General features: G+C 35.7%; 1 protein-coding gene across 1 annotated transcript; it reads left to right on the top strand.

The window, feature by feature from the left end:
• The first annotated feature begins 7,620 nt into the window (after positions 1-7,620).
• LOC147482532 (serine carboxypeptidase-like 51) lies at positions 7,621-11,268 on the top strand. The gene is made up of 13 exons (XM_086577268.1): positions 7,621-7,760; positions 7,926-8,020; positions 8,208-8,315; positions 8,430-8,679; positions 8,979-9,022; positions 9,150-9,217; positions 9,305-9,410; positions 9,503-9,702; positions 9,792-9,861; positions 10,315-10,365; positions 10,693-10,745; positions 10,844-10,979; positions 11,126-11,268. Exons 1-13 carry the CDS (start codon positions 7,634-7,636, stop codon positions 11,195-11,197), a joined length of 1,380 nt encoding a protein of 459 aa, XP_086433394.1. The 5' UTR covers positions 7,621-7,633; the 3' UTR covers positions 11,198-11,268.
• Positions 11,269-11,595: the final 327 nt, after the last annotated feature.

Genomic DNA, 11,595 nt, shown 5'->3' on the forward strand with positions numbered 1-11,595 from the left:
TATAAGTACAAAGATCTACTTTGGGAAAATTTTGTGACTCACTTTGACAAATGAAGTGATTTGTTTTTCAAAAAAGCACGATTGCAGATTTGGATTTCCTTCAAGAAAGTCACATATGTTGGTGAAGTTACGAGCTTTCAAGACAAGCTATTGGTACCGAAATTTTTTGGTGCATCTTCTGGTTATTGTTTTCATAATCTATGTCCAAGAGCATGTTGTGGGTTACTGATTTTAAGCTAGGGAAGCTGCTACAAAAGAAAAATTCATGGTTGGATTCCTTTCAGCTGGGGTATTGGCCGATTTCCCAAAGCTTGTGGACGCAGTTCTCTTTACCTTAAGTTTTTGTTGATTAGAAATTCCATGACGGATTTTTTTTCGGTTGGGGAGAGTGATGTAGAACATTAGTCGAGTCTGTCAGTGTCATAGGTGTGCGCCTATGTTCCCTCTACATGTTATGGGTGTGAGCCCTTTAGTTGAGTCCAAGCCCATGGTTGAGTCCATTAGTTAGTTGGACACATGTCGTGTTTCTATTAGTTTATGCTTTCTAGGTTTACTTTAAATAACGGGCTTGTAGTTAGGGTTTCAGTAGTTGTGTTTATGTATGTGATTTGTGATTGAGAGATTCAATAAAATAGTGATTTTTAGGTCGTCTTTTAATTGTGTTTCAATTAAAGTGTAGATTCAATTAAATTGAAGCTTCCTCCAGTAAGATCTACATTATTTGGTATCATAGTAGATTAATTCTAGGGGTTACTATTCACAGTACTATTCACCGAAAACACTGTTTGTGAAACACTGTTCATCAGGCACTATTCACCGCGTAATTGTTCACCCAGGTTACTATTCATGGCAATTTTTTTTCTTGAAAAGTCAAATTATGTTGTAGATTCAAATTTTTTAACCACTTTATTTGGTATCGGAGCAAATTAATTTCAGGGGTTACTATTCACCAAAAAACTATTCGCGAAAACACTGTTCATCGACTACTATTCACCGAGTCACTGTTCACGGCGAAATTTTTTCTTGAAAAGTCAAATTTTTTTGTGTTATTATGGTGAATAACAAAGCAACTCGAGGTCATCCTCCATTCATGGAAACTCACATCTTTCGTTTAGAGGAAAACATGAAAAACATGACAGAGATGTTCCATAACTTTACTACAACAACAAACAGCCACAGTACAGAGAGAGGCCCAACAGCTGCCACCACCAGAGAATAATGGTTCAGTGGTTTCAGATACTGATGATGTGTCCTTGCAGAGTGCTGGTATAGTCCCTTTTCTAAACCATTTTGCACCTATTGCTCTAGAGAATAATGGCGGGGAAAGAGTTGTTAGAGAGAATAACGACATTCAGGTTCATCCCCTGGGTGTAGTAGGTGATCATATACCACCTATTGTTAGAGATGGTCAAGGTGATGAAGGTGTTGGTGAACCCCCTGTGCGTGTTCCACCTATAATGCCACCACCAGTCCAACAGCTACCTGTCGTGCGCCCCAAGGGCCACAAGATCTAATTTTTCAGCCAAGGTTAAACCTAATGGCCAAAATCGAGGGCTACCAATGCAAAAGGCATCTAGAGGTGCGCGTCTTCCTCCACAAGGGTGTGAGATTTCGCGGGTTAATTAGGTTCGAGGTAAAGGTCGTGGTTACCAACATCCTGGGCAGCGTTGGGTTGATGGTGATAGGAATTTTTGGGAATAACCCATTCCTTGCAATGCAAGGCAAAAGAATAGGGGTTGGTCTCCATTTCCTCCTTTTCCTTCTACTGACTGAAGTGGTCGTAGGCCAGACTGTGACCCTAATCGTCAGGCAGGTGATTTTGAAAGGTCTGACCATTTTAATTATTTTGATGAAGATTATGGTATTCAGAATATTGATAATAGGGTTGTTGATGTTAATCGTTTCCTCCGTATATTGGAGAGGAGTCAGGCGGGTGATATTAAAATCGATGTGCCTACTTTTGATGGTAAACTCGATCCTGATGAGTTTATTGATTGGCTTAATCAAATTGAAAAGGCCTTTGATTATAAAAACCTAGAGGATGGTAAGAAGGTTAAATTAGCAGCCAATAAGTTGAAGGGTTATGCTTTGGTGTGGTGGGATGAATTAAATTTGTGGAAGGTTAATCAAGGTTATAGGCGTGTTTGCACTTGGACTAGTATGCGCCGAGAGTTACATGCACATTTTGTTCCTAAACAGTACCAACAAGATTTGTTCATTCATTTATAGAATTTGAAACAACAGTTGTCTTCGGTTCAAGAATATACTGAGCAATTTCAGTTGTTGTGTACTCGTGCTGGGTTGGTTGAAACTGATGAACAGAGGGTGGATCGTTATTTGAATGGCCTGCGCAAGTCAATTCGTGAAGCACTTATCATGTTTGAGATTGAGGACATGGCTACCGCGTTGAAATATGCATTGCGTGCTGAAAGAGTGCTTTCACCTGGTACGACTTCTACACCTTATACTGGTTCTGCAAGTATAGTTACACCGCTACTCCCCGCGGTCGATCGCTTTCGGACATATAGTGCTGCTAGAAAGTGTTTTGAATGTGGCGTTATGGATCACATTGCTGCCGAGTGTCCTAAGAAGAAGAAGCTCCCTGTTTCATTAGCTGAAGGTGAAGGTGAAGATGAGGTCGAAGATGTTGTTGCCAAGGCACCTGATCTTGTCCTAGATTTCCAGCATGAACCTTTGTCAGTGTTTCCAGCTTCAGACGCTCCACTGTTTTAGCTTGTGGACAAGCTTCTTCAACATGGGGAGAGTGATGTAGAACATTAGTACATTGCTGTGATGTTGAGGGCGTGAGCACCTTAGTTGAGTCCAAGCCCATGGTTTGAGTCCATTAGTTATTTGGACACATGTCGTGTTCCTATTGGTTTATACTTTCTAGGTTTACTTTAAATAACGGGCTTGTAGTTAGAGTTTTAGTAGTTGTGCTTACGTGTGTGATTTGTGATTGAGAGATTCAATAAAAGAGTGATTTTTAGGTCGTCTTTTAATTGTGTTTCAATTAAATTGTAAATTCAATCGCCGTGAACCCCTGGAAACTAATGCTCTGATACCAAATAATATATATTGAAGTGGCAGAAGCAATACTTAATCAAAATCTACACTTTGTAAAACCCTAAAAGTCTCACCTTTTATTGATAATCACTCAATAATTCATAACATAACTAAAACAACTCCCTGAAACCTTAACTATAAGCCCTTATTTATACTAACCCTAGAAAGCATAAACCAATAGGAACATGACATGTGTCACAACTAACTAATGGACTCAAACCATAGGCTTAGATTCAACTAAGGGCGCATGCCCATGACACAGATGACAACAACTAATGTTCTACATCACTCTCCCCTTGTTAAAGAAGCTTGTCCACCAGCTTGTTGACATGGAAACCCACCAATATGCAAAAGCTCTTCGAACTTCAAACTTGTATACGTCACCCTCCCGAGGTTATAAGGAATTCGACCTCGAAGCTTGCCCAAATATCGGCTCAAACGAATAACATGGCACCACAATGCTGCTAGTACTCCTTTCTTGAAACATTGTCTTCTTATATACCTATACATTCTTCTTTTCTTTTTTTTTTTTACATTGGGTATCTACATTCCTTTTTTCCACTAAACATAACATAGATTTTGTGATGGGATTACAGTGGTTTTAGGGTTGCCACAACATCTCTTGTGGGATTTGTTTTCGATACAAGTGCACCTAGGTGGCTAGGTATATAGGAATGTTTAACTTTGGGTCCTCACAACTCAATGAAAGTTAAATGATTAACAGTTCAAATCCAATAGAGTGCAGTACAAAGCTGCAACATTGAGAGGGTACAATTAAGTGATTAACTAACTTTATTTATATCTTATTGGAAGCTAATGTGCATGCCCTTTTGAAATAGTAGTAATTCCACATTAGGTGTATTTACTTGCTACCATTTTTTGTGTAAGGTTTCAACAGTCAATGATCTAAAAATGTTCTTGGATCCACAATATCTATATACATATGGTTAGATTTAGATTTCTGGCATGGAGTTTTTTGTTTTGAGATTGCTACTGCTATTGGCAGTTGTTTTGATTGATGCTAAGCTTTTTGTTTGGATTTGGCTCGACAGATTTACGCAATTAAATTTATAGTGAACTAAATAATATAACTTGAAAGTATATAGAATAATAAGTGTAACAATAGTGGTAAGACATTATGCAATTGTGTTATGCAAGCATTGGTTGGATATGAAAAATCATTGGATGCTTAAATGATATTGACTTTATGCAATTTATTAGTTTCTTTAGTTTTTTTTTTTCTTTTTTCAAATGAATTACTTCATATATAGTTTGAGGAAATAGAGTAAAAGCTATACGAGAACTTGGTTATCAGTTAACTATTATTACCAAGAGACACTAATGTTTGAACTATTTGCACCATTCTAAACATGTTTATTGTAGGTATCTGCACTTGCTTGAGGGAGATCTATTTTGGAAATTCTAAGTTGTATGCTCTTAATAGGTATGCGCTCTCTTCTTAAGAAAATCCGTGTAATAAACTATTATTTCATGGTGTCCATGATTTATATATATATGACATTCTTTCATATATAACTTATTACTTTAATCTCAAAGTAATAAGTGGATCTTGAACAAATTGGTGATTACGCAATTCAAATATAATGGAAATAGTAAAAGGATGGAATATTAGGTTGGAAAAACAACATTTCACAATCAAATATGGATGTATGTTGTTATCAGTAGCGCTACATTCATGGTTCAAATTTCAACATTTATTTATTTTTATTTTCTTGCATGCCTATCTGATAAAGTAAAAAGATAAGTATTTGATTCAATTCGGTGAGATGTAACAGATTATGTCAGGAATGTAACAGAATCTCATATAAGACCTGAAGCTCTCCAACAGCAAAGCGGGTGACGTTGAATAAAATCTTCCATCAACTGAGAGAAGTTAGAGAAAAATTTAGAGAGGAAGTTAGGAATATAGAGAAATGCTTGAAAGTTAACAAAACATCTAATACTGAATATCCAGTGTTTGATCCGTTTGACCATGTATTCCAAGACTTTCCTGTAAGAGACCTTAATTAAGTTTATAGAAACCCCGAGGATTTGCAAGACTTGCAAGCAAGAAATATTGAGAGTTTCGATCATAGAAGACTGAAGTGTGAATCCCCAATTTTTTAAGTTGGATCAAGAAGGATTCTTGGCCAATGGAAATTTGTTTCTCTTAGTGCCTAAATATTCATTGATCTTTAGACTTTATGCTTTAATTCATCTGTAATGATTTCAAAACGATTATGATATGTACACTAGAGAATGTCCTATGGAGTTGTCTTTTGGATAAATATCATTCAGTAAATTTTACTCTGTTCAGTCAAAGCATTTTTGATGTTTCGGTTCATTGTATTTTTTATTTTATTTTTAGTGAAGGCAAACCAACTTTTTTCATTGTAAGAAGAATGTGAGTTCCCATTTCCCAAATGATGCATGTTCATTGATAGATAGATTCTTTATGCATTTTTGCATAAATTGCTCTTAGGCCTTTTACAGTCCTACACTTTGGGGTGTCACATAACCTTCCTCATGTGCTATATGCCTATATGCATGGAAGCTCCATTACTAGGAGCTTGCGGCCCATGTAGTCTTATTTATGACCAACTATCACTTCCTAAAAATAGATGTCTCTTGACTAGAAGCATGTGTTTTCTTTGTTGTGATACATTATTTTGTTGTGTTAGCGAGAAATCAGAAACTAAATAATCATGTATAATTTTTTTTAATGACATGTTTGCATGCATGGACACTATATAATCATCAATAGATGTTGGTATTACACACTACCTTGGATAATTAACGAGAAATTATAAACTACTAGATACAAATGTATTGAACTAACTTCAAATAATAACTAACGGGGAATCGAAAACTGGATCTCAATAGATTGAACAACTCAAAGAATAATTAACAGAAAATTGGAAATTAAATGTCAATGGATTGAACTAACCTAAAAAAATAATTAACTGGAAATTGTAAACTGGATACAACTGCATTGACCAAAACTAAAAAGAATAATTAAAGGAAAATAGAAAACTGGATACCAATGCATTGAACTAACGTCAAAGAATAATTAATGTGAAATCAGAAACTATATACATCTACATTGAACTAATCTCAAAGATTAATGAACGTATAATCGAAAACTTGATGCAAATGTATTGAACTAACCTCAAATAATAACTAACGGAGAATCGAAAACTGGATCTCAATGGATTGAACAACTCAAAGAATAATTAATGGAAAATCAGAAAATGGATGTCAATGGATTGAACTAACCTCAAAAAATAATTAACGGAAAATTGTAAATTGTATACAATTGCATTGAACTAAACTAAAAAGAATAATTAACGGAAAATTGAAAACTAGATACCAATGCATTGAAGTAACGTCAAAGAATAATTAACATGAAAAAAAATTAGATAATGCCCATTTGATTTTAACTACTCCAGGTATTTGAATAGGAAACCCATTTGAAATATTTCATTTTTTTTAGTTAAGAATGAACTGATTTATAGTGGTTTTTTTTTTTTGCAGCCCAACGCGATTTGAAGTTCCCACAATTTAATTTGATGATTGATTGGGTATGGAATTTAATTTGGTTGGAGTTATTCGATAGGGATTCTAAATGTAACCCTAAAACAAGAAGTATGTTTAATTTGGCAATATGTGTTCTTCTCTCTAAAAGTATTTGTGTTTGCCCAAAAAAAATTTATGTCTTCAGACAGCCTATTCTTTCCCTAAGCAATTAACATTTAACAAAAAGGTCCAAACTAATTTTAAAACCCAATACACTTTAATAATAGGCTTGAATTTTTTCTTTTAAAACATTGAGTACTTAATCAGTTCATCATCAAAATAATAGCGCAATACACTTATAATAGGCTGGAGAAAATCAACTATTAATGTAGCAAGTCGGCCACAGGCTGGCATATTGGCTAGTTCTAAATGAAGGGGACAAAGGCTGGTAACTGGTTTCTTTGGTTGGGGGTGTAAGTGTGTAACTGGTTATTTCCGGTTTATTTCTGTTCGGGCTTTAGTGATGGGGTCTGTCCAAGACATAATTTGTAATTACTGACCCCAAATTGGGCCGGGGCCTGCCCGAGCACAAAATGGGTCCGTCAATAACAGGACTCATGTTAAATAATAAATACCGAAACTGTCACCAAAATAACGTAGAATTATTGCAATTTTCAAACTACCGCCGCATTATTGCAATCCATGCACGTTAATATAAAGACAAATAAAGCGGCCTAAATTTAATATTGTGTATTTTTGTTTGCCATTTCTTCCATTGTTTCCTTGTTTGTGCCAATCCTGTCATTCCCGTAACAAATAATGGTACCAAATTCTTATGCATTTTATAAAGAAAGTCAAATATTTCATAACTTGTTTGTATCACAACCATAGTGTACTTTTGTATCTAGTTCTTGTTCCTTTTTTTCAGTCCTTTTCGTTTATGAACAGATACTGAAGCTTCCCATGCAAAAGTTCTTGTTCTTTTTTCATATATAAATCAAAGTTTAGATTATTTTTGCTATCCAGTGTTCGTTTTGCTCATACAACTACAATGGGAAGATTGTCTTTCTTTCTAGTTTCTGTACTGATAGCCCTTCCCCTCTTTTGTGGACATTCAGCCTTAGCAGCTGGAACTGAAGATGGATCGGAACAATGGGGATACGTTGAAGTTCGACCCAGTAATTCCTAATTAATTTTTAAGTTCATTAATTCCATTAGATTTTAGTGCAAGGACAACACTGTGAAGGGCCTTAGCATTCTTCTATAGTTAATCTGCAGGTTGTGTATCTTTGTAATTAATGTTACAACTGTGTTTGCTAATTGATGTTGTTTGTATTATGTAGAAGCTCATCTGTTCTGGTGGCTCTACAAAAGTCCATATAGAGTTGAAGATCCCTCTAAACCTTGGCCTGTAATTCTGTGGTTGCAAGGTGGTCCTGTGAGTATATCGAACACGTACATACATACATGTGTACATGCGCCATAAACACGCATTTATGTAGAGACATATGATACAGAGTGTGTGTACTTTCTTTTTGATAAACAAATAATAAGAACGTTACACTACAAAAGAACCACAGTAACCACACTGCATCTAATTTGAATCAGTTAATCAATTGAATTAGGGAGCCTCTGGAGTTGGACTTGGAAATTTTCTAGAGATAGGGCCCTTGGATGGGGACTTGAAGCCCCGTAATTCAACTTGGCTTCGAAAAGCTGATCTCTTGTTTGTGGTACATTTCCATCTCTTAGTTTCTTTACTATGTTTTTTTTTTTCAATTGCTTCAGTTGAATATACTAGTTGCGAAATAGACTAATCGAAGGTGCCTTTTTCTAATGGTATATAGGATAGTCCAGTTGGAACAGGATACAGTTATGTGGATGATGTGAAGGATGACAGTTTGCCAGTTAAAACTGATGATGAGGCTGCAATTGATTTAACTACCTTGTTAAAGGAACTCTTCAATGGTAATATGAGTCTTCAACAAAGTCCTCTTTTTGTCGTAGCAGAATCATATGGAGGGAAGGTTGCTGTTACTGTTGGATTATCTATTCTGAAGGCGGTCGAAGCAGGGGAATTGAACCTCAAACTTGGAGGTAATCTAACAACTTTACACTTGTTAGACTCATCTGACTTCAGATCAAAATTGATTGTTCAACTGAATCTTGAGTTCCCTTCGACTTCTTTCTTTTGAAAGACTTCTGAGTTTCGAAATAGATTTCCTGTTTTCAAACTATAGTCTGATCCCAATCGTCGAAAACTATCGGTTCATCTTGTTTGCAATCCTGCTTTGTAACCAACACTTCAGTAACGTAAACCTCTTGCGATACTCCGTTTCAGACTTTGTTTAGGTTATTGGTTGGCTGATCCTGTTCTTTTTGTTTTATTCATCCAGGGTTTGCTTTAGGAAATAGCTGGATCTCCTCAGAAGATTTTGTGGTTTGTACTCTCTACCTCAAATACAATATCCTTGTTTTGCATGTTTAGTAAAGTTTTTTCAACTCCTGAACTATCTTATATGCTCCTAAACTATAGCAATCATCTAAATGTACTTTCTGAAATGCAGCTATCATGGGGACCTCTGCTCAAAGCTGTTTCGAGGGTTGACAGCAATGGTTTAAATGATTCAAACAGGTTTGAGATATATCTCTTCTTGCACATAAAAGCTGATTAATGAAGATGAAAATTTGAGATTTGTAACGTAATTATTTTTGCAAACAGTCTAGCTCAAACGATCAAGCAACAACTTGCGAAGGGGCAATACTTGGAGGCAGAACAGTCATGGGAAGAACTTGAGAATATGATAAGGGCTAGCAGTAATGATGTGGCAAGTGTCTTTATCTGTCTGTTCGTTCCTGATTCCCATCCAAAATTTTGTTCTCTAAACTGATTAAAACTTAAATATTCTTTGTCGCACAGGACTTCTATAACATCTTGTTGGACCAGAGAAACGACCCTATTATTTCAAGTACATCTAGTGTAGCATCAAAAGCAACATCAGTCCAGCGGTACTCAAAACATTTGTACTCATTCAGGCCTACAGGAGCAGAAGATGACGTTAGTATTTTATTGAACGGGGTTATTAGGGAGAAGCTAAAGATTATTCCTAATAATATTACGTGAGTCATTCTTAAATCACCACATACTACTATAAGGTACATATTTTGTCAAAATTGAGGGATACCTTGTGTACTGTGTTATGTGGCAGATGGGGAGGGCAAGAAGATATTGTTTTCCCAGCTATGATAGGCGCCTTCATGAAACCAAGGATCCAGGAGGTATACATTAGTATGCCGCTGTCTCATTAGTCATTACACATTCATATCAGTTTAGACGAGATTTTGAATTCATACTTCTGCTACTCTTTAAGGAATCTTAGTACATAAATATGGTTAGTTTTCATAAATCCTCAATTATTTGAAGATTGAGAAATCACAAAAAACAGCTTCCAGACTTCTAGCAAAATTCCTTGATATTTTCATAGGTTCTGATCTTTCTCTCCATCTACCAGAATTTTTATCCTATGCTTATAAGGCCATATTCATGCTTATCATGCCTCTACAATTTGAACTTTTTTCTCTGTCAGCTGTTTTTACCTTTCAAATTTTCAATCATATGAGATTAAATATTATCGATTAATGGCTGGTGTACTAATTAAAGTGGAGATTGTATGTACAACCTGACATTTATATCTCAAAAATTTGTTAACATTTTCACGATGACTCCTTCAGGTAGATGAACTCCTAGCGAAAGGGATAAATGTGACAGTATATAATGGACAGGTATGGATTCTGTGCTATTGCCTTCAACAGATCAAATGTTTACATGACTATACTTTGTAGTTTGGACAGCAATACAAATGTTTATTGCTTCATCAGTTGAGTACTTCAGTCAGGATATAAATGTATACGCCATGCAGCTTTTGTGCAAAGCTTTTTCAAAATATTGACAAAACCATCTGATTCTTATATACAAGAGTACGTACAAGACTAACTCCAACAAGATGTTTTGGGGGAATGTGATAACAGCACTTCCGTTGGAATATGGCTGAGCCATTATGATTCTTCTGTCATTTAGTACTGAAATGACTTTTGTTTACTTTCTGATAGCTTGATCTCATATGTTCAACTCCTGGAGTAGAAGCTTGGGTCGAGAAGCTTGAGTAAACCCTTTCACTCCACTTTTTCATCTGCTAAAATTTAAGAATACATTTAAATTGTGTACTATCAATATATCTTGAAACTTGCTAAACTATCTCAGGTGGGAAGGACTGAAGACGTTTTTGAGTTCAGACAGATACCCTCTTTACTGTGATGGAGATGAATCAGTCACAAAAGCATTTAAGAAATCATACAAGAATCTTCATTTCTATTGGATACTTGGCGCTGGTCATTTTGTAAGTAACACCATTACCATATATAGTTGATCTTTATCATTAGCTAGCTAAGACTGATTGATTTGGTAGTCCTATTCTACTTTAAACTTACTTAACTCAAGCATTTCGGCAACTCAGTTTACTGGTTTGAATTTGAACTTGTGCAGGTACCTGTAGATCAGCCCTGTATATCTTTGGAGATGATTGGTAACATCACCCAATCACCGAACAATTCTTAGTATAGAGAATATAGATGGTGACAATAACAGGGAAACCGAGCGAAACAACAATCTAGAGAAAAAAAGGAAAAGTTTATGATAAAGAAAAAGAATTATTCCAACCATTGTATACCTCCCCAAATAATAAGAAAATAGAATTTGCATTGCATTCTTACATGATTCAAGTGATAAAAGCTGGTCTTTAGTGATTTAGTTAATTTATCCATTTAGCTGAAGGCAACATACATTTTGACAGAAGAAATGCTGAAGACCGGCCTGAAGGGAACTCAGGAGTCTTAGACTCTTAGGGCATCTGTTAATCTGGTAAAAATGTACTTCTAGTTTATTAGTGAACTAGATGACATACTGAAACATGCCAAAATCTGAAAGCAGGCTACAGATATGCAACTCAAAGTCTC

Source organism: Coptis chinensis, chromosome 8 (assembly GCF_015680905.1).
Source record: "Coptis chinensis isolate HL-2020 chromosome 8, ASM1568090v1, whole genome shotgun sequence".
In the NCBI taxonomy this organism is placed as follows: Eukaryota; Viridiplantae; Streptophyta; class Magnoliopsida; order Ranunculales; family Ranunculaceae; genus Coptis; species Coptis chinensis.